Genomic DNA, 26,949 nt, shown 5'->3' on the forward strand with positions numbered 1-26,949 from the left:
ATAATAATAATAATAATGGGTCGCTGTGATATTCACCAAGAGTGGGGGGAAAAGAGAGAACATTAAGTGGAGTGGAGAAGCTGGACCACAAACGCTCTGAGCTGATATGGAGCTGTCCGCATTGTAGTGCTGAAAAATGGCTGAGTCGGACTTTGGCTGATCTACCACAAAATATTTAGTATTAAAAATGGATTTTCAGAAAAATAGCGTTTAAATTAAAAAAGTAAATATCTCACCTCTAACGGAGAGTCTGGTTCATCCAAGATGCTCTTCTCACTCTGTATCCTCTGCATCGTTCCTGTAGAACTGGGGTCCATTATCAGGACGTTCTGACTACCAGCTCTGCCGAACTTACAGTCACTCTTTCTGGAGTCGGTAGTCCTGCACACCTCGTAATTGTACACGTGTGGAAGAGTTCCTGTTCCCAAAGTGTCTGAGTAACGTGGAGGATAATATGGGATCACAGGGAGGCTAGAGTGTAGCATGATGCGAGACTGTCTCCATCTGTAGATTTTCACTGATATAATCACCACTAAACACGTGATGAAGAGGAAGGAAACTACAGCCAGAGCCAACACTAAGTAAAAAGTCAGGTTATCATTGTACTCCTTGTCGTGTGTAAAGTCAGTGAACTCCGACAGCACTTCAGGGAAGCTGTCCGCCACCGCCACGTTAACAATGACTGTAGCTGAACGAGAGGGCTGTCCGTTGTCCTCCACTATGACAGTCAGTCTTTGTTTGACAGCATCTTTATCAGTCACTTGGCGGATAGTTCTTATTTCTCCATTTTGTAAGCCCACCTCAAACAGCGCCCTGTCTGTGGATTTCTGCAGTTTATAGGAGAGCCAGGCATTCTGTCCAGAGTCCACATCAACAGCCACCACTTTAGTGACCAGATAACCCACATCTGCTGAACGAGGAACCATTTCAGCAACCACAGAGCCACCAGTCTGGACTGGATACAGAACCTGAGGAGGATTATCGTTCTGGTCCTGGATCAGTATTTTCACAGTCACATTGCTGCTGAGTGGAGGAGATCCTCCATCCTGTGCTTTGACAACGAAAACTAACTGTTTAATCTGTTCATAATCAAATGAACGCACGACATGTACAACTCCACTTTCCGAATTTACAGAAACGTATTCAGAAATTTGGGATCCAGCGATATGACTGCCTTCAAGTATATAAGAGATACGAGCATTCTGTTTCTCATCTGGATCTTTAGCTCCCAGTGTGAGGACAGAAACACCTGGAGAATTATTCTCCGGAATAAAAGCAGTATAGGCATTTTGCGGGAAAACTGGAACATTATCATTAACATCTGCGATTTTTAATTGAAATGATTTTTCAGATGTGAGAGGAGGGATCCCTGCATCTGTCACAACAACGGTGATGTTATATTCTGATACACTTTCACGATCAAGTATAGAATCTGTTACGAAAGTATAAAATTTCTTTAAATTAGACTTAATCTTGAAAGGGGAATTGTGTTTTATTTTACAAGTAATTTGTCCGTTCTCACCAGAGTCTAGGTCTTTTACATTAATCATGCCAACAGTTGTACCGGGAGGGGAGTCTTCTGATAGTGGATTAGTGAATGACATCACGCTTATTATAGGAGCGTTGTCATTCATATCAGTTACTTCTATAATTACTTTACTTGAATCTGTCAAACCTCCAGGATCTTTTGCATGAATTTGAAGTTCATACTTTCTTTCCTTCTCATAATCAATAGGACCTGATACAAAAATTTCACCAGTTTTGGTATTAATTCTAAACAGCTGATTTAGCACACTATCGAGATCTGAAAAATAATACGTCACGAGGCTGTTTGATCCGAAATCTGCATCACTGGCATTAACAGTTGTCACGTAAGTGTCTCTGGGAGAGTTTTCCATGATTGTAGCCTTGTAAATAGATTGATTAAAAACAGGTGCATTATCATTAATATCAAGAACAGTGATATCTAGATTTACTGTACCAGATCTCTGAGGAGTTCCACCGTCAACAGCAATGAGCTTTAAAGACAGGTGAGGGTTTGTCTCTCTGTCTAACGGTTTCTGCAACACCATCTCAGCGTATCTCTTTCCATCTGCATTGGAGTGTTGTTTAAGGACAAAGTAAACATTCTCAGTCAAAAAATATCCATTCAGTCCGTTTACACCGACATCTGGGTCGTCAGCACTCGTTAAAGGAAAACGAGCTCCAGTATTTGCTGATTCGCTGATTTCAAACTGGATGTTATTTCTTTTGAACGTTGGAGAATGATCATTTATATCTGTTATTTCAATGGTAATTTCATGTAGCTCCATTGGATTTTCTAAAATCATTTCAAAACTGAAACTGCAGGGCGTCGTGTCACTGCAAAGCTGCTCCCGGTCGATTCTTTCTTTCACGACTAAAATCCCTTTGTCTGCATTCAGTTCGATGTTGTGGATATTTTCTCCGGTCACGATACGGGCCCGACCAGAACGGAGTCTTTTTAGATCCAAGCCTAGATCCTGTGCCACATTACCGATGAAGGAACCTTTATTCATCTCCTCTGGAATCGAATATCTGATCTGTCCCAAGACGGCGTGATTGAGATAAAAAATGAAAACGACAACAAGCATTTTTTGTCGAAACCATCGACATTCCACCCAGTGAGTGTAACGTCCTATTCCATCCGCCATGGTAAAGCAGAAAAAATACCCACACGCGACTAAAACAATAATAGTAAGAAATATATATGTCCAAGTTTGAATTATAAAGATGCAGGTTTTGCTTTATAATTTTCTTGATCTATCCCTGTGGAAACCCGTTTTCTTTGAATGCCAGCTATGATACAAACTGACTACTGTTCTCTTGCATGTCAGAATGATACGGGAGGGGGATACATCATGATTTAGTTAGAAAAGATTTTTGATTGACCAACAGCGTCTCTTAGAGTCCAAAGTAGGTAAGACCAAGTAAAACATATATTGAGAAACATTAAATAATCGAGTGTATCCGATTTAACTCAACTATGTAAAAACACAGAGGCTGCATGACTGAAACGTCTGTTCTCTAAAGACTAAATTAAAAGTCAGGCCCAGTTTACTGATGACTCTGTTATCAAACAAACAAAGGAATTGCAGATAATAATAATAATAATAATAATAATAATAATAATAATAATAATAATAATAATAATAATAATATTATTATTATTATTATTATTATTATTATTAGAAAGAGACACAATGTCACAGTTAATGCAGCTCAACTGTAAGATATTAAAAAAATAAAAAAAGATAAAATTAAATAAAAGAAATGACAAGAGACGAAAAAAGAAGAAAATAATGACATCATAAAACTCACCTCGAACGGAGAGTCTGGATCAACCAGGATCCCTTTCTCATTCTGTATCCTCTGCATCGTTCCTGTAGAACTGGGGTCCATTATCAGTATGTTCTGGCTACTAGTTGTGCCGAACTTACAGTCACTCTTTCTGGAGTCAGTAGTCCTGCACACCTCGTAATTGTACACGTGTGGAAGAGTTCCTGTTCCCAAAGTGTCTGAGTAACGTGGAGGATAATATGGAATCACGGGGAGGCTGGAGTGTAACATGATGCGAGACTGTCTCCATCTGTAGATTTTCACTGATATAATCACCACTAAACACGTGATGAAGAGGAAGGAAACTACAGCCAGAGCCAAGACTAAGTAAAAAGTCAGGTTATCATTGTACTCCTTGTCGTGTGTAAAGTCAGTGAACTCCGACAGCACTTCAGGGAAGCTGTCCGCCACCGCCACGTTAACAATGACTGTAGCTGAACGAGAGGGCTGTCCGTTGTCCTCCACTATGACAGTCAGTCTTTGTTTGACAGCATCTTTATCAGTCACTTGGCGGATAGTTCTTATTTCTCCATTCTGTAAGCCCACTTCAAACAGCGCCCTGTCTGTGGATTTCTGGAGTTTATAGGAGAGCCAGGCATTCTGTCCAGAGTCCACATCAACAGCCACCACTTTAGTGACCAGATAACCCACATCTGCTGAACGAGGAACCATTTCAGCCACCACAGAGCCACCAGTCTGGACTGGATACAGAACCTGAGGATGATTATCGTTCTGGTCCTGGATCATTATGTTTACTGTCACATTGCTGCTGAGTGGAGGAGATCCTCCATCTTGCGCTTTGACAATGAAAACCAACTGTTTAATTTGTTCATAATCAAATGAGCGTATGGCGTGTACAACTCCACTTTCTACATTTACAGACACGTATTCAGAAACTGGGCACCCAGCGATTTTACTATCTTCCAGAATAAACGAAATGCGGGCGTTCTGGTTCTCATCTAAATCTTTAGCCCCTAATGTAAGAACAGATAAACCTGGGGAATTATTCTCTCTGAGAAAGGCATTGTACGCACTTTGTGAAAACACTGGAGCATTATCATTAACATCTGAAATTTTTAGGTTAAATATTTTTCTGACCGAAAGAGGAGGATTTCCTGCATCTGTCGCGACTACTGTAATGTTATATTCTAAAATATTCTCTCGATCTAACTCAGAATGTGTTACCAAAGCGTAATAGTTTCTTAAATTCGATTTGACTTTGAATGGCGCATTTTCTTCTATTTTGCAAATCACCTGTCCGTTAATGCCCGAATCTAAGTCTTTAACATTTATAATACCAATAGTTGTACCAGGAGGAGAGTCTTCTGATACAGTACTAGAGAAGGACATTACGCTTATGATCGGAGGGTTGTCATTTTCGTCCATAACCTCAATAATTACCTTACTGGAATCTGTCAAACCACCTTGATCTTTAGCATCAATTCTAAGTTCGTATTTTTTCTCCTTTTCATAATCAATGGGACCCGCAATCAGAATTACACCTGTTTTTTCATCAATCACAAAGAGTTCCCCAAGGGCACTAAGATCTGAAAAATAATACGTCACAACACTGTTTGACCCAAAATCTGCGTCACTAGCATTAACAGTGGTCACATACGTGTCTCTGGGAGAGTTTTCAATGATGGCAGCTTTATATACAGACTGGTTAAACGCAGGTGCGTTATCATTGACATCAAGAACGGTGATATTAATAATTACTGTACCAGATCTCTGAGGAGTTCCACCGTCAACAGCAATGAACTTTAAAGACAGATGAGGGTTTGTCTCTCTGTCTAACGGTTTCTGCAACACCATCTCTGCATATTTCTTTCCATCTGCATTTGGGTGTTGTTTCAGGACAAAATGTTCATTGTCAGTCAAAAAATATTCTTTAACTCCGTTTATACCTACATCTAGGTCTTCAGCACTACTCAAGGAGAATCGAGCTCCAGTGTTTGCTAATTCGCTGATTTCAAACTGGATGCTATTTCTTTTGAACGTCGGAGAATTATCATTTATATCTGTTATTTCAATGGTAATTTCATGTAGCTCCATTGGATTTTCTAAAATCATTTCAAAACTGAAACTGCAGGGTGTTGTGTCACCGCAAAGCTGCTCCCGGTCGATTCTTTCTTTCACGACTAAAATCCCTTTGTCCGCCATTAGCTCAGTGTAATGGATATTTTCTCCAGTCACGATACGGGCTTGACCAGAACGGAGTCTTTTTAGATCCAAGCCAAGGTCCTGTGCCACATTACCGATGAAGGATCCTTTCTTCATCTCCTCGTGGATGGAATATCTGATATGTCCTGTGGCGAGACGACTTAGGTATAAAAGAAAAAGAAACAGCCCAAAACGACTTATTTCCAGCCCAGTCGACGGACGTACACACGCCATGTTAAAATAAAGGTAGATCTTTAGAAATGTAATCTTATGCTCAACAGTTCTTTTTAAAATATCCAGCTGAAGAGAGCAGTTTTCCTTCAACGCGAGCTCAGATGAAACAAATCATTCCCTGCTTTCTAGTGCGCGACAATGGTAAAAGAGGGAAGGAGTTATTATGCTTAAGAAAATATTTTGTATTGACCAACAGCGTCCCTCAGAGTCCAGAATCTGTAACACCATTAAATATTTAAATACTAAAAACATTTTACCAGAGTACAGATTTATACATAATTAGAAACAAAAATGTAAACGCAATATTTCAATACACCTTTGTGAAATTAGTTCTGATATTTTCAATAATAACATATTTTTCTTAAACAGTGAGCTCTACAAAATATTCAAAAAGCTCCACACACACCAACAGTCACACTTGCACGCGCGCGCACACAATAAACGAAAAAAATATGGAGGGACACTGAACACTTGACATGTTCTATAAAGCAGCTTAATGTTAATTAAGCCACGATAAGACATTTTATAAAATTGAGCCCAAGCACCCCACGCTGAAGAATAAAAAGAGGTATGTATTATGTGACACTACCACGAGAAATAAAATCTCCAAAATAGTTCCAAATAGCATATTTGGAAACTACATCAGTCTCTCAAATTGGTCTTCATCAAATATTTAATATTACAGTTTTGAAGTTTTTTTTTTTTTTTTTTTTTTTTCTCTAGAGTAATTCTGATTCTACACTCAAAAACGCCAAAATGACAAAGAACAAAAAGTTGGTATCCCCTTATACCCTGAGTGTTGCACAAAGAGACGCTTTCCATGGTGCTGAATGCCTTATTGGTCTGCGTATATCAGATAATGCTACGTTTTAAAAAGTCAACCCAAATGAATAACGACAAAAACTTTTCGACTAACCTCCAGAGGAGAGTCTGGTTCATCCAAGATGCTCTTCTCAGTTTGTATGCGCTGCATCGTTCCTGTTGAACTGGGGTCCATTATCAGCACATTTTGACTACCAACTGTTCCAAACTTACAGTCACTTTTTCTGGAGTCAGTAGTCCTGCACACCTCGTAATTGTACACGTGTGGAAGAGTTCCTGTTCCCAAAGTGTCTGAATAACGTGGAGGATAATATGGAATCACGGGGAGGCTGGAGTGTAACATGATGCGAGACTGTCTCCATCTGTAGATTTTCACTGATATAATCATCACTAAACACGTGATGAAGAGGAAGGAAACTACAGCCAGAGCCAACACTAAGTAAAAAGTCAGGTTATCATTGTACTCCTTGTCGTGTGTAAAGTCAGTGAACTCCGACAGCACTTCAGGGAAGCTGTCCGCCACCGCCACGTTAACAATGACTGTAGCTGAACGAGAGGGCTGTCCGTTGTCCTCCACTATGACAGTCAGTCTTTGTTTGACAGCATCTTTATCAGTCACTTGGCGGATAGTTCTTATTTCTCCATTCTGTAAGCCCACTTCAAACAGCGCCCTGTCTGTGGATTTCTGGAGTTTATAGGAGAGCCAGGCATTCTGTCCAGAGTCCACATCAACAGCCACCACTTTAGTGACCAGATAACCCACATCTGCTGAACGAGGAACCATTTCAGCCACCACAGAACCACCAGTTTGGACTGGATAAAGAACCTGAGGAGGATTATCGTTCTGGTCCTGGATCAGTATTTTCACAGTCACGTTGCTGCTGAGTGGAGGAGATCCTCCATCTTGAGCTTTGACGAAAAAATTTAACTGTTTAATTTGTTCATAATCAAAAGAGCGTACTGCGTGTACAACCCCGCTTTCTGGATTTACAGACACAAACCCTGACAATGGAGCTCCACCTATGTCATCACCTTCCAGAATATAAGATACGCGCGCGTTCTGGTTTTCATCGGGATCTAGTGCTTTTACTGTCAGAACAGAAACACCTGGTGAATTATTCTCTGTAATAAACGCGTTGTAAACGTTTCGAGGAAAAACTGGAGCGTTATCATTTACATCAGAGATCTTTAAATTAAACGTTCTTTTTGTTGAGAGAGGGGGCATCCCTGCGTCCATTGCAACAACAGTGATGTTAAATTCCAAAACTCTTTCACGATCAAGCAACGAGTCTGTTACTAGACTGTAATAATTTTTTAAATTGCTTTTGATCTTAAAAGGTGTGTTTTCTTCTGTTCTACACATGACACGTCCGTTGTCCCCTGAATCAACATCCTTTACGTTTATCATCCCAATTGTTGTACCAGGAGGGGAGTCTTCTGACACAGGACTCGTGAATGACATTACGTTAATGACAGGTGCATTATCATTAACGTCAGTTACCTCGACTATGACTTTACTCGAGTCCGTTAATGCACCTTGATCTGTTGCTTCAATGCGGAATTCATATTTCCTTGTCTTTTCATAGTCAATCTCCCCAGAAAGAAATATCACACCTGTTGTTTTATTGATTTCGAAGATATTGTTAATACTGCCTTGCATTTTGGAAATCGAATAATAAATCATACCATTTGATCCGCTGTCAGCATCAGTTGCATTTACTGTGGTTATGTAGGTACCTTTTGGGGAGTTCTCCATAACAGCAGATTTGTAGACTGACTGATTGAAAACTGGAGCATTGTCATTAACATCTAAAACAGCAATATCTATATTTACAGTGCCAGATTTCTGAGGTGTACCACCATCTACTGCTATTAGCTTCAGTGACAAACTCGGATATTGTTCTCTGTCTAACTGCTTCTCAAGCACCATCTCTGCGTATTTCTTTCCGTCTGAATTTGAATGTATTTTCAATAGGAAATTTTCATTTGGAGACAAACTATAGTCCTGTAGTCCGTTGACCCCCACATCAGGATCGTTGGCCGCTGGCAATAGAAAACGTGCTCCGGGTGTAGCTGATTCACCAATCGTCAATTTCATGTCGTGCTGATGAAAAGAAGGCGAATGGTCATTTACATCCAATACTTCAACTGTAACGTGGTGGAGCTCCATTGGGTTATCTAAAATCAAATCAAAACTGAAGCTACACGGCGTCAGGTCTCCACAAAGCTGCTCTCGGTCTATTCTCTGGTTCACTACGAGAATCCCTTTGTCTGTTTTCAGCTCGGTGTACTGGATGTTTTCTCCGGTGACGATGCGGGCCAGGCCAGAGCGGAGCCTCTGCGTATCTATTCCTAGGTCCAACCCGACATTACCTATAACCGATCCTTTCTTCATTTCTTCTGGGATCGAGTAACGTATCTGTCCACCGGCTGTTTGACTAAAAAGAAGAAAAAAGATTATCTGTGCGGTCAGTTTAGAGCAAAACCGCATTGCTAGAGTCCGGTGCATATAACTCCTGCAATCCATCGCAGCAAATAAATGGAACTGAAATAATGATCTCCAATCCCTCTCTTATATGCCAGTCTATAAAAACACACGTATTTCCAACTTTCTTTCTCTCTCGGAGTGAAGTGATTTATATCCAAGCCAAGGTATCCGTTCCAGCCTCCATGTTATAGACGGTCTATAGCTCGTCTACTCTCACAGAGCAGAACCAAAGAATGCACCGCCTAACCCACAGCTGAGATTTATTTAACTTGATCAACAGCGTCCCTTACAGTTCAGTAAATATATGAACATGATAGCCAGTGTTATGAAAATAACCGTTTATTCATAAAAAATAAAATCCAATATTATCTTGACACTGAATAAAATAAAATAAAATAAAATAAAATAAAATAAAATAAAATAAAATAATGAACAACAGATCCAGCAGCACCCACTTTAGGATTTACATAAATTTTGTTTTGTAAATATGAACAATGAACCAACAGGTAATGTACTGAAATTCCTCAAAATCCAATAACACTACAATGTAGGAAAATAATATGCTGCATGAACATATAGTAAATAATAATATATGTCTCAATGAATCATTTTGAATTGCTAATTAAAAAGAAGTTATTGTATAAAAAATGTCAATGTTTTCATTCCAACAATGTCTTATAGTTGCAAACAGCTATAGCCTAAAAAGGTAACACATAGTATATATGAACAGCATATGGATAAAATACCAAAACAGTTTTGAAATGTATATGTGAAGTGCACATAATGAACAAATGAAAATATTATCTATAATTATACTTAATTCACATAATGTAAGTCAATGATAAATCTGCATTTGAAATAGACTTTTTTCTAAGATAAAAGAAAGGTTGAAATAGACTTTTCCCCAAGATAAATGTGTTGAGATGGGCCACAATTAGTCATATATATACTCTGCCATATATTTGGTCAGGAGGGTTGCAATTAGATATAAAATTAATTTCCCGAGGATACTTTTTTAGGATAGTTAAGTTACTCTTCTTCTTTACAGTTGAGCAATAGTGTAGTAATTGTTTGTAAAACCAACAGATAAAGAAAGATCAACTGGGAAACATTTTGTTTCAAATACTATTGCAAGTTAAAATGAACCCCTGTGATCATTAAGACAATATTGCATTTGATTACATAAAAAAAAAAGAAAAAAAAAAAAAAAAGGTTTTTAATAGATTATTTCAGCCCTGGCAACAGTCTCCAGAGGTGTGTGTTGATTGGGATGGGGAGCTTAAACACATGTATGAAAGATTACAGTGGGGGTTTTAACTCAATGCTACAGGGGCTGCTGCTCTGTTTGTTTTCCATATATCCTTGACAGAACACACCTGACACAAATTAATGAGTCAATATGCAGAACTTCATAGCAGTTGAATACATTTAATTTGTGTAAGGCCTGTTGAGGCAGGGATACATTGAAAACCAGCGGGACTGCAGACCTTATGTGACTAAGTTAAATAGCTTTGGATTATTGTGTAAATTAAGTTTATAAATTGACAGCATGTATAAATTCTTTCCCAGAGATTTTAGTTTGACACCTATATCTGACACTACACAGAATGTAAACATTTTGTTGGAAGAAAATAGATATCTTGATGTGTGAAGAAGATGGTTTCTCGCACCCAATATGATGCAGCATGAAAATAAAAAACAAAACAAAAGAAGGAGGAAGAAAACATTTCCAACTGACCTCTAGAGGGGAATCTGGTTCATCCAAGATGCTCTTCTCATTTTGTAACCGCTGCATCGTTCCTGTAGAACTGGGATCCATTACTAACACGTTCTGATTACCAGCTCGGGCAAACTTACAGTCACTCTTTCTGGAGTCGGTAGTCCTGCACACCTCGTAATTGTACACGTGTGGAAGAGTTCCTGTTCCCAAAGTGTCTGAGTAACGTGGAGGATAATATGGAATCACGGGGAGGCTGGAGTGATACAGGATGCGAGACTGTCTCCATCTGTAGATTTTCACTGATATAATCACCACTAAACACGTGATGAAGAGGAAGGAAACTACAGCCAGAGCCAACACTAAGTAAAAAGTCAGGTTATCATTGTACTCCTTGTCGTGTGTAAAGTCAGTGAACTCCGACAGCACTTCAGGGAAGCTGTCCGCCACCGCCACGTTAACAATGACTGTAGCTGAACGAGAGGGCTGTCCGTTGTCCTCCACGATGACAGTCAGTCTTTGTTTGACAGCATCTTTATCAGTCACTTGGCGGATAGTTCTTATTTCTCCATTCTGTAAGCCCACTTCAAACAGCGCCCTGTCTGTGGATTTCTGGAGTTTATAGGAGAGCCAGGCATTCTGTCCAGAGTCCACATCAACAGCCACCACTTTAGTGACCAGATAACCCACATCTGCTGAACGAGGAACCATTTCAGCCACCACAGAGCCACCAGTCTGGACTGGGTACAGAACCTGGGGAGGATTATCGTTCTGGTCCTGGATCAGTATTTTCACAGTCACGTTGCTGCTGAGTGGAGGAGAGCCTCCATCCTGGGCTTTGACTACAACCTCTAGCTGCTTAATTTGCTCATAATCAAACGAGCGAACAGCACACACTACTCCACTTTCAGAGTTTAAAGACACATAAGTAGAAACTGGACTGCCGCTGACACGTGTGTCCTCCAAAAAGTATGAAATTCTGGCATTTTGATTCCAGTCAGAGTCCTGCGCACTGACAGTTAATATAGAAAATCCAGGAGAATTATTTTCTGTGACATATGCAAAATATCTGGTTTTACCAAATGATGGCGCATTGTCATTAACATCAGAGATCTTAAGATGTAGTTTTGTTGAACTAGATAGAGGGGGGGATCCAAAATCTGTGGCTGTAATTGTAATGTTATATCCCGAGATGGATTCTCTATCAAACTGATGATCTGAGACTAAATTGTAATAATTTGTAAGTGATGACTTAATTTGAAAGGGAAGTTTGTCATCAATAGAGCATTTGATTTTCCCATTTCTATCAAAATCTGCGTCTTTTACATTAAAAACAGCTACAATTGTACCAGGAGGGGCATCCTCAGGTAATGGGCTGGAAAACGACATTACATTTATGATTGGGGCATTGTCATTGACATCGAGGACCTCGATTATAACTTTACTGGTTCCAATGAGGCCACCCTGATCCTTTGCCTCTACTCTGACTTCATATTTTCTTTCCTTTTCAAAATCTATCTCTCCAGACACTGAAATGGTGCCTGTGGTTTCATCAATACTGAATATATCTACAGCGCTTCCTTTCATGTTAGACAAACTATAGGTAATCAACCCGTTTAAACCACTGTCAGCGTCAGTGGCATTTACAGTAATAACAGCAATACCTTTCATGATGTCTTCCATTAAAGATGCTTTGTACACTGATTGGTTGAAAACTGGAATATTGTCATTCGCATCAAGAACAGTCACATTTATGTTTACAGTACCAGATTTCTGTGGTGTCCCTCCGTCAACTGCGATTAATTTTAATGGCAAATAAGAACATTGTTCTCTGTCTAAAGGCTTCTGCAGCACTAATTCTACATATTTAGTTCCGTCTGGATTGGCATGCTGCTTCAATATGAAATTTTCGTTTGGTGACAAAATATAATTTTGCAACGCGTTTTGACCTACATCAAGATCCTCTGCACTTTGCAAAGGAAATCGTACTCCTGGTGCAGCCAATTCACTGATTTCAAAATTGATGGGTTTATCGTTGTGTGGAAAGACGGGAGCGTGGTCATTTATATCCAAAACCTCCACAGTTATTCTGTGGAGTTCGATAGGGTTGTCTAAAATCACCTCAAAGCTGAAGCTGCACGGCGTTATGTCTCCACAAAGCTGTTCTCTGTCAATTCTCTCATTCACGACTAGGATCCCTTTGTCTGTTTTCAGCTCCGTGTACTGAACATTTTCTCCTGTAGCGATGCGCGCTCGACCAGAGCGGAGTCTTTTTAGATCCAAGCCAAGATCCTGGGCTACGTTGCCGATGATAGAACCTTTTTTCATCTCTTCTGGAATAGAGTAGCGAATCTGTGCACCTACCATGTGAAAGACATGGAGGAGAAACACAAGCAGTCCTATTTGTCGTTGAAGCCCACGGAATAATCGCCATCTTAAAAAAGTGTTGCTGGTACATCTCATCGTGGCCATGACAGGGAAAAATAAAGAAATTCTAATCGAAGGAGGTTTATTTATCGTGCTTAGATTTTTCAATAAAACATGTCAGGTTAATTCCTTGCTTCATCAGATCAAAAGATGTCTTGAACGTCCAAAAAGGAAGTCTCGCTGCTTTAGCCCGCGCCTCATAAGCTGAGTGCAGAAGGCGTTCTGCAGTGAATAAAACCCAGTCAGGGATCAACTGCGTGTCGACAGAAGACACACAATATTTTATTGCCCAACAGCGTCCCTTAGAGCCTAAAAGGGGGAATTAACATAACTGTATTTGTCACTGTTTAGTAATTTGGAATAACTTCGAAAATATCGACTCTCTTAATGATTAAAACTGCTTGGTGGAGGAACAAACAACCAGTGCACAATACGAAAAGGAAAACAGATACATCCCTTCCAAGTTCAAATGAAGTTCACAGTCAGATGCCGTGTAATACATCCATCCAGGACAGGACTCCATCCCTGATTAATCTTGCACAGACTCTTGTATTTGGGGTCAATAGTTTGAGTTTGAAGCATCAATGCTAAACGTGTCACCATCTCGTCACAGTAAATAATCTTTTAAAAAAGAAAAAAGAAAGAAAAGCCTGGACCCAGGCAGTAAACCACAACTCTCCCAAAATCTAATGTTTTCTTACATATTCCAATTCTGAGAATTCAGAAAATACCCGTAACTTCTTGCGTTGTATTAGTAACAGACATGACTAACGACGGCCACAAACATGAGATCTGCATGGCAGAGCTAACTGGAACGGCGTTTTATTCGAAACTAAAACGTCTAAAAACTTAAGATCATATTGATATGTTAATAGAACATGCAAGATTACTTTAAACAGTTAAAAATACTTCAGAATTGTTCTTTAAGGATAAGAAAGAAATGCATTCTTTGTAAAATATATGAAAATCATAACAAGTGCAGACTGTTAACGGGGTTTTAAAAAGCCATGTAGCACACTGTCAAGTCATCTAAAAGCACAAACACAAATGATGACAAAAGACAAAGTTAAATCATTTGACTCACCTCTAGAGGAGAGTCATCCAGGATGCTTTTCTTATTCTGCATCCGCTGCATTGTTTCCGTTGAACTGGGATCCATTATCAGCACGTTCTGAGTACTTGCTGTGCCGAACTTACAGTCACTCTTTCTGGAGTCAGTAGTCCTGCACACCTCGTAATTGTAAACGTGTGGAAGAGTTCCTGTTCCCAAAGTGTCTGAGTAACGTGGAGGATAATATGGAATCACAGGGAGACTTGAGTGTAACATGATGCGAGACTGTCTCCATCTGTAGATTTTCACTGATATAATCACCACTAAACACGTGATGAAGAGGAAGGAAACTACAGCCAGAGCCAACACTAAGTAAAAAGTCAGGTTATCATTGTACTCCTTGTCGTGTGTAAAGTCAGTGAACTCCGACAGCACTTCAGGGAAGCTGTCCGCCACCGCCACGTTAACAATGACTGTAGCTGAACGAGAGGGCTGTCCGTTGTCCTCCACTATGACAGTCAGTCTTTGTTTGACAGCATCTTTATCAGTCACTTGGCGGATAGTTCTTATTTCTCCATTCTGTAAGCCCACTTCAAACAGCGCCCTGTCTGTGGATTTCTGGAGTTTATAGGAGAGCCAGGCATTCTGTCCAGAGTCCACATCAACAGCCACCACTTTAGTGACCAGATAACCCACATCTGCTGAACGAGGAACCATTTCAGCCACCACAGAACCACCAGTCTGGACTGGATACAAAACCTGAGGATGATTATCGTTCTGGTCCTGGATCAGTATTTTCACAGTCACATTGCTGCTGAGTGGAGGAGATCCTCCATCCTGTGCTTTCACCGTGAACACAATCTCTTTAATCTGTTCATAATCCAATGAACGAACTGCACAGATATTACCGTTTTCTGCATTTATAGAAACAAACTTAGATATTGGAGACCCACTTATCTCGGATTCATCCAAAATATAAGAAAGTCGGGCGTTTTGATTTTCATCCGTGTCTTTAGCTTTAACAGTTATTACAGAGACTCCGGGAAGGTTATTTTCTTCCATGAAAGCGTTATATATTTCTCGTGGAAAAACTGGGGGATTGTCATTTACATCTGAAATTCTTAAATTAAATGTTCTTTTTGTTGATAGGGCAGGTGATCCCATGTCAGTGGCAATAACAGTTATGTTACACTCTGGTAAAATTTCACGATCTAATTCCGCGTCCGTTATTATTGCATAGTAATTTCTAATATTAGATTTCATTTTGAAAAGAGAATTACCCTCAATCTTGCAACGAACTTGTCCATTTTCACCAGAATCAATGTCTTTAATATTAATTATACCAATAGTGGTTCCTACGGGGGAGTCCTCTGACACAGGACTGGTGAAAGACATAACGTTAATAACCGGAGCATTATCATTTATGTCTATAACTTCAATCTCAACCTTGCTTCTATCATTTAGACCGCCATGATCTTTTGCTTCAACCCAGAACTCAACTTTTTTTTCTTTTTCAAAATCAATTTGCTTTGTCACATACAGTATCCCTGAACTCTCATCTATGTCAAATAAATCAGCAATTCCTGCTTTTGATTTTGAAAAATGATACGTAAATTGACCGTTTGAGCCACTATCTATGTCACTTGCATTCAAAGTAACAACATAAGTGCCTTTTGGTGCATTTTCAATAACTGTGGCTTTGTACACGGATTGGTTAAATATAGGGGCATTATCATTGACATCTAGGATGTTGACATCGATATTTACTGTACCAGATTTCTGTGGATTTCCACCGTCCACAGCCAACAGTTTCAGAGACAGGCGTGGCTGTACTTCTCTGTCTAATTGTTTCTGAAGCACCATTTCAGCATACTTACTTCCATCAGCATTAACATGCTGTTTTAAAACAAAATGGTCGTTTGAAGTTAAAATATATTCCTGCAGACTGTTTTGTCCAACGTCAGCGTCGTCTGCACTCTCTAAAACGAAACGTGAACCGAGCGCTGCGGATTCGCTTATATCAAATTCCAAGTGACTGTTTTGGAAAGTGGGAGCGTTGTCGTTCACGTCTAATACTTCAATCGTCACGGGGTGCAACTCCATCGGTTTTTCTAATAAAATCTCAAAAGCGAAACTACACGGTGTAACATCTCCACAGAGCTGCTCCCGGTCTATCCTCTCGTTCACAAGCAAAATCCCTTTGTCTGTATTCAGCTGGATGTAATGGACGTTTTCTCCGGTGACGATTCGAGCCCGACCACTGCGAAGCCTTTTTATGTCCAGACCTAGGTCTTGTGCAATGTTGCCAACCAGGGATTCTGTTTTCAGCTCCTCCGGAATCGAGTACCGGATCTGTGCCTCTGATTGATAAATAAAAAGAAATTGAAAAATAAACAGCCTCAACGCCTGAAGCACTCGACATTGCGCCGCTCTGTTTCGGCGCTGTTCAAAGAATTCCATGTGAAAACAAGATCTCTGAGCAAGCCTGGCAATAAAATCAGTATTTCAACTCAGCAGCGAAAAGAAGAACATCCAAGTCAATCTCACATGGGTGTGAAAAATGTAATGTTGTCTTGTAATCGATGAGCCGCCTGGTGAAAAAGAAAGACAGGCCGTCGGCTAAAGTCAAATGCATCAAGGAGGTTGGAAACAGGTCGGCTTCAAAGTGTACCACAAAACTTATTTACCAGCCAACAGCGTCTCTTAGAGGCTAAAATATAGAACTCTTATGAAAATTAATTAATAATGCATGCATGATAGGGTTTATTTACAAAAAAATAAAGAAAGAAAGGGAGAGAGAGAGAGATATAAAATCTAGCTGACTTAAAAATATGCCTTCTCCTGCCAATATAAATAAGCAAAAGTCAAATGAAAAAAACAAAACAAAGTAAAAGAAAATAAAGATAAAGGAGAGAAAGGGCACACTTGTCCAAAGTTACTGCCCTAAATGTGAATTCAGGTGAAAATTGATTAAAGTAGCAGATTTCTAAGATAGCAAAACTCGTCTTTTAGTTATAAAAATAAAACAATCTAAGGATAGCTTACTTTTCCAAAATAAGAAAAACACGATGGAAAAAAGCAACTTTTTAAATTTAATTTAATTTAATTTAATTTAATTTAATTTAATTTAATTTAATTTAATTTAATTTAATTTATCAAATTATTCAATTGCAAACCTATCCTTCCCTCAATAAACAATAACTGCAAAACTGCGAAATTCCAGCACCATGGACAGCGGGAGAGCTGCATCGCTGACGGTCCAAATCGTTAAGATGACCATATTTACATCTGATAAAGCTTTTATCTAGGCATATCATCTGCTGTATACCCTGTGTTAATGTATTTAATGATTTAGATGTTAAAAGCACAGCAAATCTCGTTTATATATTTCAGAGATGCCTGGATCTTTACTGTTTGAAGATCACCCCAAAACAGGCTGCTATGCTAACAGAGGAAAGGGGAGATATCCATGGTAACAAGTAACAAGCCGATATTACAAAAAAAAGTAAATACTGTTGATGAACAAAACCTAAAGGACGCACAATAAGAATACACATGTGTAAATAAAATAAGCTTAACTAACCTCCAGAGGAGAGTCTGGTTCATCCAAGATGCTCTTCTCATTCTGTATCCTCTGCATTGTTCCTGTAGAACTGGGGTCCATTATCAGTATGTTCTGACTACCAGCTCTGCCGAACTTAAAGTCACTTTTTCTGGAGTCAGTAGTCCTGCACACCTCGTAATTGTACACGTGTGGAAGAGTTCCTGTTCCCAAAGTGTCTGAGTAACGTGGAGGATAATATGGAATCACAGGGAGACTTGAGTGTAACATGATGCGAGACTGTCTCCATCTGTAGATTTTCACTGATATAATCACCACTAAACACGTGATGAAGAGGAAGGAAACTACAGCCAGAGCCAACACTAAGTAAAAAGTCAGGTTATCACTGTACTCCTTGTCGTGTGTAAAGTCAGTGAACTCCGACAGCACTTCAGGGAAGCTGTCCGCCACCGCCACGTTAACAATGACTGTAGCTGAACGAGAGGGCTGTCCGTTGTCCTCCACTATGACAGTCAGTCTTTGTTTGACAGCATCTTTATCAGTCACTTGGCGGATAGTTCTTATTTCTCCATTCTGTAAGCCCACTTCAAACAGCGCCCTGTCTGTGGATTTCTGGAGTTTATAGGAGAGCCAGGCATTCTGTCCAGAGTCCACATCAACAGCCACCACTTTAGTGACCAGATAACCCACTTCTGCTGAACGAGGAACTATTTCAGCCACCAGAGAGCCACCAGTCTGGACTGGATAGAGAACCTGAGGAGGATTATCGTTCTGGTCGTGGACGCATACAATCACCGTTGTGTTGCTGCTTCGTGGTGGCGAGCCTCCATCTTGTGCCCTAATACCTATTTTGTACTGCTTAACTTGTTCATAGTCAAGTGAACGTAGTAACTGAATTACTCCACTTTCTGTATTAATTGAAAAATAGCCAGAAATCGCATTCCCATTAACTTCACTTTCAATAATCAAATAAGATATCCGTGCATTCTGCCCCTGATCTGGATCAGTTGCGTGAATCTGCAGCAGAGTAACGCCTGGAGAGTTATTTTCCATTATCTGAGTGTTGTAAACACTTTTGTTAAAAGCCGGAGGGTTGTCATTAATATCAGTAACGTCTAAAATGACCACTTTTCTGCTTGATAAAGCAGGGAATCCTTCATCAGTTGCAGTCAGGGTTATATTGTAACTGGGACGCTTTTCTCGGTCGAGTATTTGCTCCGTGACCAGTGTATAATAATTTCTGAGAGAGGATTTAATTTTAAACGGAATATTTTCATCTATAGTGAGATGCACTTGTCCATTTCTCCCCGAATCTTTATCTTGCACACTTATTAAAGCGACGACAGTGCCAACGGGAGAATCCTCTGAAATCTTCCCGGAATATGAAGCCATTGTTATTATTGGTCTGTTGTCGTTCACATCTAATATCTCAATCATTAACCTGCTGGCACCAACGAGACCCCATGGATCTTTAGCTTGAAGGTATACTTCGTAGTTTGGTGAACTCTCATAATCGATTTCACGAGTGAGTTTAATCTCTCCGCTGTACCTATTTATGTCAAAGGGACATGAGGAGTCATCCTCTAAGTGTGTAAAGGAATATGTAACGTTACCATTGTATCCCTGGTCAGCATCCACCGCACTCACCTTAGTAATAACTGATCCTGGCAAAATGTTTTCTAAAACAGAAGTTTTATACAGAGACTCTGTGAAAACTGGAGCGTTGTCATTTGCGTCCAAAACAGATACGTTTATCTTCACTGTTCCTGACCTCTGCGGTTCCCCACCATCGACTGCCGTCAGTATGAGGATATGTTCGCTTTGTTTCTCACGGTCCAAACCGGTGTCAAGTATCATTTCTGCGTATTTATCTCCGTCTGATCGAGTATGTTGTTTGAGTGCAAAATGTTCATTTTCTTTTAAGGAATATTTTTGTAGTGAGTTTATGCCTACGTCAGGGTCAGTTGCGCTATCGAGCAAGAAAACAGTCCCCGTGGGCGTCGATTCGCTAATTTCCAAATGAATTTCCTTTTTGGGAAAAACAGGAGCGTGATCATTTACATCTTGTATTTCGATTGTAATTGAAAACAGTTCCAGAGGATCTTCGAGGACAATTTCTAGACTAAAGCTGCATGGTGACTTCTTAGCACACAGTTTTTCTCTGTCAATTCTCTCGTTAACAATGATGTGTCCTTTGTTCTGAATCAGTGCGACGTATTGATGTTCATCATCTATAACCAGCCGAGCCCTACCAGACAGTAGCCTTCTGACATCCAAGCCTAGGTCTTTTGCAATGTCTCCCACGAACAGTCCTTTCCTCATCTCCTCAGGTATAGAATAGCGAATTTGCCCGCTGACCGCAGAGAAAAGGCAGAAAAGCAAAATGGAGGGTTTCCAGTCCAGCGGCATGTCCGCACTCTTGAAATGATCCGTTTCTTATCAATGCAAAAAGATGCTCTAATCCGTATATGGAGCAAAGCAGTTCCAAGATGTACCAAAACCGATTTTGTATGGTATTTAAATAATATAAAGCCACAATTTGAAGTGTGAATGAATCGACGTCTTTTCTTCAAAGACGGGCGGTGACTTGATGTTTTGATGGGACTTACTTTTCACAGTTTGCTTAGGCAGCAGCACCACCAACAGTCTGCGAAAAAAATAACTTCTTCACACGATGTGTGTATCATAAATAAATGATCTGGACTGTCTAATCTGTTCAACGAGAATACCAGCTTGACTGTATTATGAGTTTTATTTGTATATTGTTAAGCAGTAAACTCTTAACTGTGACATAAACACACTTTAGGTACAAAAAAATAAAAGGAATGAGGCTCAAAAAGTGGCAGATAGCAACCACACTTTAACCATTAACCTGATTTTATTGACAACAATGCTCATCAAAAATCTTTTATAGTAAATTAATCATTTAATGAGATAGAGAAAGGAATTGTTAAACGCTCAGATCTGTCTGTAAAGAACCAGTTGGATAAATAACACACATGGATCCAAATAGATAATCTACTCTCTCCCTTTAATCTAACTGGTGAATACTGTGACCTACATTTGAGCAGTGAACATCAACGTGATAAGCCAGTACAAAACTCACATGCATTGAACCATCACTTCTCATTTTTACTGCAGTGTTTTACAGTATTATCTGTATGTCATAAATAAATGGGTATAAGTACGATGGTTGTCTTTTGATGGGTCATGGAACTGTTTTGCTTCACTCCTGTGCTCAAATGTTGGTTTCCGCACAGCAACACATTTTGTGCATCATGATTTTGCATTATTCAGGCTGCACAGCAGCAGCTTTATTATTATTCATGTGATAGAGAGCCTGAGGAGGAACCACAGTGCACACGCCATTAGCAGAAAGACAACTCTCTGTGTTGCCAGACTGGCACATCACACACTCTGGTCTGTACTATTGAAGTGACTTTTTTATTAAGCTGATTAAAAAAAAAAAAAAAAAAAAAAGGTTTCTCTATGGTAAAAGGAGAGAGAAAATTGCATAGATTTGAAAGGGAGGTGTGTTTAATGTCGAGTGAAAGAAAAGAATGTGGTGATTGTAATGACGTGCTTTTTCAAAATGAAAGATAAAGGAAATGGAAATTATCTTACCTGTCGGTTCACATTGTAAATTCCATCCATGATCCGATCCGATCCCAGAGCATCAAGGGAGGGGAAAACAAAAAGGAAAAAGCACACAGTTAAGCATTCATTTGTTATTTATTGTAATGTATATTCAATATATATATATATATATATATATATATATATATATATATATATATATATATATATATATATATATATATACATATATATACATATATATACATATATATATATATATATATATATATATATATATATATATATATATATATATATATATATATATATACATACATGTATATATATATATATATATATATATATATATATATACATACATGTATATATATATATATATATATATATACATACATGTATATAACTTCTGTAGGACAAAACTCATAACATTTCTGGAAAAATGGCACTTAATGTCATTCTTAATGTTAAATGTTGAGCTTAGAACATTGCTCCAGTGACCTACATAGCAATAAGTAAACATTAATCACAGCCTTTGCCTCTCCGTCCTGTATTATGGTTAAAAAAAAAGAGGACATGAATGGCCCTGTAGCTATAACACAAACAAAAATAAACATGAATTCAGAGGGAAAACATTTCTCATGACAAACGCTTCTTTACATTTTCACCTCATGATGACATGAATGGATATTCACACTTGATGTGTCATGAAAATGCACATTTAATTATTTACTTAAGCAATACAAGAACTAACAAAGGAATTTTGTGTCCACTATTGTGAAGTGTTCCCTCCCTATGTTTTGTTTATTAACTTTAGTTTGCATAAGATAATGTATTACTTTTCTTAATAAAACTTGAAATGGGAAATTATTTCAATGAAGGAATGAAAGGAAAAAGTAATTCCCAAGTTTCCAACACTTTCTGTTTGTCAACAGTAAAAACAATACATTTCAACTCACAAAATTAGTTTATGCCTTAAAACTTTGAAAACACTCCCGTTCCTGGAGCATTTCATCTTGAAATTTACATACTCTGATAAAGCTTTGTGTACATTTGGAGATGTCATAAAAACATAAGCACTTAAATAATAATTTTAAGTCAAAATAAATATTTCAAATTCTGAGTAAAAAACAAACAAACAAACAAAAAAAAAAGGTTATCAACTAAATAATTTCTTTTCTACCTAGTATGCTGTTATTTCATTTGGCATGCACAATATTTTAAATATGCTGCTTATCAATATAGTGACTTGAGTGACACTTCAGTCGCATTCCCATTGAGTTGAGACAAAAATGAACTATCTTTATATTTTATTTACTCACATTTTTATTGTTTTGCCTCAATGCTTACAGCATTGGCACCCATAATTAAAGAACAAATAAAGGAGACTAAAACTGCAAAATCTGTGGAATTAAAATCCAGGACATTGGATCCACCACAGTCACCTTTAAACACCTGGAGAACTTAAACATTGTAAAATAAAAGTTTAATGCTAGTATCTAAAAGAGCAACTATCTTACAGCCACAGTGGCATAAATGTCAGTCTGCTGCTATTTTTGGAATAAAATTGTGACAATGCCATAAGAATGGCATTCATTAAATTTGTTCAGAAGAAGAATAGGAAATTCTATAAACTGTTCACTGTACCATGATGACTTTTAGAAATGGGGCCAAACTGTGATCAGAACCTCTGTAAACAATGTAGTTTTACTGTGTTTGTTTCTTTTTTAAAAAGTGTACCTGTTGCTAATTTAGGAATATGAATTTAGGGTTGAGACTTGGCTTGGTGTGCAAAAAAAAAAAAAAATTCTCAACATCTTTCAGAGAGAATAATATGCATTCTGTGTAGATTAAACACATGCTATTGATTCAAAACCACATTACATTACATCTGTGCTGCTGTAAGTTTATAAATGTCCAATCTCCTTCACAAGTTCCTGATCTATATTATCTGTCAAAAACAGTATACCGAGTTGAACAATCCATAGAAAAGTGACACCAAAAGAAATTAAAATAAATGTTTTGTAAGGATTTATTCATATATTATATATTCAAAGTCTTATTACATTTTATTCTTTTTATGTAATAAGTGCATGTAGTTAAAATCCCTTGCCTTTATCAAACAAAAATTTAGAGTATTTAGTGAAAACCAAACAAAACTCACACATGACCAAAACTTAGTAATGTAATCCAAATTAAGTCTATATAAAAACATATGTAAAAGCTTTTCATACATAAACTTCTAAACATAGCTGAAAAAAATTACCAGACAAAGCAAAAGATTAACAACTAATTTCACTCAACTATTTCATTCTCAGAACCAAAAGAATAATGATAGACAAGAGTCAGAAAGGTCAGCTGTGCTTTCAGAATGCAGGAAACAACACACATTAACTATTACAGTGGAACTTAAATCGTCTATGGAGTATTTGGGCTTTTCAAAAAACAAACACATTTTACTAGATTTTTTTTAAGCAGTTTGTTCTACTGATTAAAAAAATCAGTGCATGAAAACCTATGTTAAATACCTTCAGCACAGAGTTCCTTTCTTATAAAACAGTCATACAAAATACGGATACAAAAAAGAACATAGCTTGCATTAAGACCTATATACATGATCAAGGTTGCCACTTGTGTTCAGTACTTATTTGTGGGGATATAAGGATGATGTCATAAAAACATTGTATATATATATATATATATATATATATATATATATATATATATATATATATATATATATATATATATATATATATATATATATATATATATATATATATATATATATATATATATATATATATATATATATATATATATATATATATATATATATATTCATGCATAAATATCTGTGGGGGAAAATCTATTCATTTAGTAGACTTTTCAATACGAAGAAAAACACAGAAATTTATTCAGGCTATTAATATTAGACAACTGTTATATATCTATTAAAGTGAGTAAAATCAGTGAAGCTGGAACAGAATTATCAGAATGGGGTCAACGAATTAAACACAAAGCATATTTTACAACATAGGTTATTATGGCCCCTCACTTGATCACATAACAAGGATGCGGTGGCCCTCCCCTCACCTTCAGACTGGCCCTGTCTGTACTGAGGCGCCTTAGTGTGTTTTTTTGATAGGCTGCGCTCCTTTTCTTAAGCGTGTCAGTGTCCGTATTTGATCCGAAACGAAAGTCTCCTCTCCAGGAACCAGTGGTCAGGAAAGGGTCATATCGATCATCTTTTAGCAAAGTACCGCAACGGCTAAAATCTGTAAAACTAGACGGGCAATATGGTGTGGGGAAAACGGGGAGACTAGCTGCACTAGAACGATAAATATAACCACGACGACAGACCTTAAAATAAAACACTCCACTGATTAACAGGATGAAAAGAAAAGAAACGGTTGACAGAGCGATTATTAAATAGAGCGTTAAGTTTTCGCTGCCCTGTGATTCATCGGTAAACTCCAAAAGTTCACTTAAAACTGGCAGCCCATCACCGAGCATTATGCTGACAGTCGCAGTGGCCGAAAGAGATTCACGTCCATTATCAGTTACCAAAACGACAACAGTGTGCTTGGGTTCATCTTCCTCCATGAATGTTCTCAGAGTTCTGATTTCTCCTGTGTGTAGATCTGCCATAAACAGGTTGGACCGCGTCGCTTTGATTATTCTGTATGAAAGCCAGGCGTTATGACCAGAATCTGCATCCACAGCTACCACCTTAGTAACCAGGTAACCTCTAGGTGCTTCAATTGGCACCATATCCTCAGCAATATAACCAGAGTTCTGTACAGGATACAGAATTACAGGTGCGTTGTCATTTTGATCCATAATGAAGACATTCACAGTGCAGGTGGTGGAAAGTGAAGGCTCGCCTCCATCTCTCGCTATCACCTTAACCTGGAAGTGAACCGACTGTTCGTAATCAAATACCCGTGATGTAAATAGTTCCCCTGTATCTGAGTTGATGGTGAGGAAAGATGGCAATCCTAAGCTTGTTTCTTTCGATATGTGATAAAGAATTTTAGCATTAGACCCGTCGTCAGTGTCCTGTGCAGTGACTGTCATCACAAATGTGCCAATAGGTTGGTTTTCCAAAATGTTGGCGTTAAACTGGCTCTGCATGAAAGTCGGTGGGTTATCATTTACATCATTAACTACGATTGAAATAACTTTTACCCCAAAGAGTTGGGGAGAGCCTGCATCCGTAGCAGTAACTGTAATGTTGTATTCTGATTGAATTTCTCTATCTAGGACTCCGTCAGTCACTAACATGTAATAGTTTTTAACCTCCGAAACTAAACTAAACGGAACATTGTCTGAGATTGAGCACGTGACGCGCCCACTGCTGCCAGTGTCCAGGTCATAGATATTAATCAGAGCAACCATAGTTCCTGGTTTGGAGTCCTCTGCTACATTAGCAGACGCTGACTTTATTTCTATCACGGGCTTGTTGTCGTTAACGTCAATGACATCAATTATAAGTTTACAATGAGAGGCCTGACCACCGCCGTCTTTTGCCTGAACATCCAGCTCGTGTGAGCTCGCTTCTTCATAGTCAATGACACCTGCCACTCTCACTTCTCCACTCAGAGGGTTGATTTCAAAAACTCCGCCCATAGTGTCTGACAGGTGACTGAAGGAATATGTTATCTCTCCATAGACACCCTCGTCCAAGTCTGTGGCATTTAGGCTTGTTATGACAGTCCCTATGGCCGCGTTCTCTGGCACAGATGCTTTAAAAACTCGTTGGCTAAAAACTGGGACATTGTCGTTGGCGTCCAAAACACGGATATGGATAGATGCCGTCCCTGATCTGACTGGGTTTCCCCCGTCAATTCCATTGATTTCGAGTACATGTTCATTTCGTGCCTCTCGATCCAATGCTTTTTTAAGAACTAGTTCTGGATAAGCATTGCCGTTTATTTGGTTGTTGATTTCAAGAGTAAAATGATCATTCTGGCTCAGTTTATATTCACGGATAGAGTTGGTTCCAAGATCGGGGTCATGCGCGCTCTCCAATGGAAAGCGCCTACCCAGAACTGTAGATTCAACCAAATCTAATTTTATCTCCGGTGCAGGGAACACTGGGCTGTTGTCGTTTATGTCTGCGATGTCCAAAACCAGGCTGAATGCTTGAAGTGGATCTTCAAGCAAAAGCTGAAATTGTAGGATGCAGACACTGGCTTGCGAACACAGCTCCTCTCGGTCTATCCGTCGGCTGATTAAAAGGTTGCCCGCAGAGGTGTCCAGTTCACAAAGCTGACTTGTTCCATCTGCAACAACACGGGCTCGACGAGCAGCAAGCTCCGTGACTTTCAGCCCCAGATCCCGCGCAATGTTCCCGATAACGGAGCCCCTCTGCATCTCCTCAGGAAGAACATAACGGACTTCTCCAAATGAAAGCCCAACGAGCAGATAGTATAATAAAAAAATCATCCAGTTCTTTAGATCTATTCGATGGTCTATGATCAACCATGGTGTCTGCAATCGATTTAATGACGGCATTTTATTCAAAT

At 38.7% G+C, this 26,949-nt stretch overlaps 4 protein-coding genes across 4 annotated transcripts; all 4 read right to left on the reverse strand.

Moving 5' to 3' along the window:
- Positions 1–215: 215 nt before the first annotated feature.
- LOC306763339 (protocadherin beta-4-like) lies at positions 216–6,576 on the reverse strand (the record flags this gene model as incomplete). Its single annotated transcript, XM_079250125.1, has 3 exons — positions 216–1,666; positions 3,441–5,666; positions 6,546–6,576. 3 exons carry the CDS (start codon positions 6,574–6,576, stop codon positions 216–218), a joined length of 3,708 nt encoding a protein of 1,235 aa, XP_079106251.1.
- Positions 6,577–6,631: 55 nt separating this feature from the next.
- LOC306763340 (protocadherin beta-16-like) lies at positions 6,632–9,067 on the reverse strand (the record flags this gene model as incomplete). The annotated part of the gene is made up of 1 exon (XM_079250126.1): positions 6,632–9,067. The coding sequence occupies one exon, from the start codon at positions 9,065–9,067 to the stop codon at positions 6,632–6,634; it is 2,436 nt and encodes an 811-aa protein (XP_079106252.1).
- Positions 9,068–10,650: 1,583 nt separating this feature from the next.
- LOC306763341 (protocadherin gamma-A3-like) lies at positions 10,651–16,681 on the reverse strand (the record flags this gene model as incomplete). Its single annotated transcript, XM_079250127.1, has 4 exons — positions 10,651–10,662; positions 10,803–10,895; positions 14,380–16,619; positions 16,675–16,681. The coding sequence occupies 4 exons, from the start codon at positions 16,679–16,681 to the stop codon at positions 10,651–10,653; spliced, it is 2,352 nt and encodes a 783-aa protein (XP_079106253.1).
- Positions 16,682–17,833: 1,152 nt separating this feature from the next.
- On the reverse strand, positions 17,834–26,869 carry LOC306763342 (protocadherin beta-15-like; the record flags this gene model as incomplete). The annotated part of the gene is made up of 2 exons (XM_079250128.1): positions 17,834–19,370; positions 24,477–26,869. The coding sequence occupies 2 exons, from the start codon at positions 26,867–26,869 to the stop codon at positions 17,834–17,836; spliced, it is 3,930 nt and encodes a 1,309-aa protein (XP_079106254.1).
- Positions 26,870–26,949: the final 80 nt, after the last annotated feature.

This window comes from Telmatherina bonti (genome assembly GCF_933228915.1).
Source record: "Telmatherina bonti genome assembly, chromosome: 12".
NCBI classification, from domain to species: domain Eukaryota; kingdom Metazoa; phylum Chordata; class Actinopteri; order Atheriniformes; family Telmatherinidae; genus Telmatherina; species Telmatherina bonti.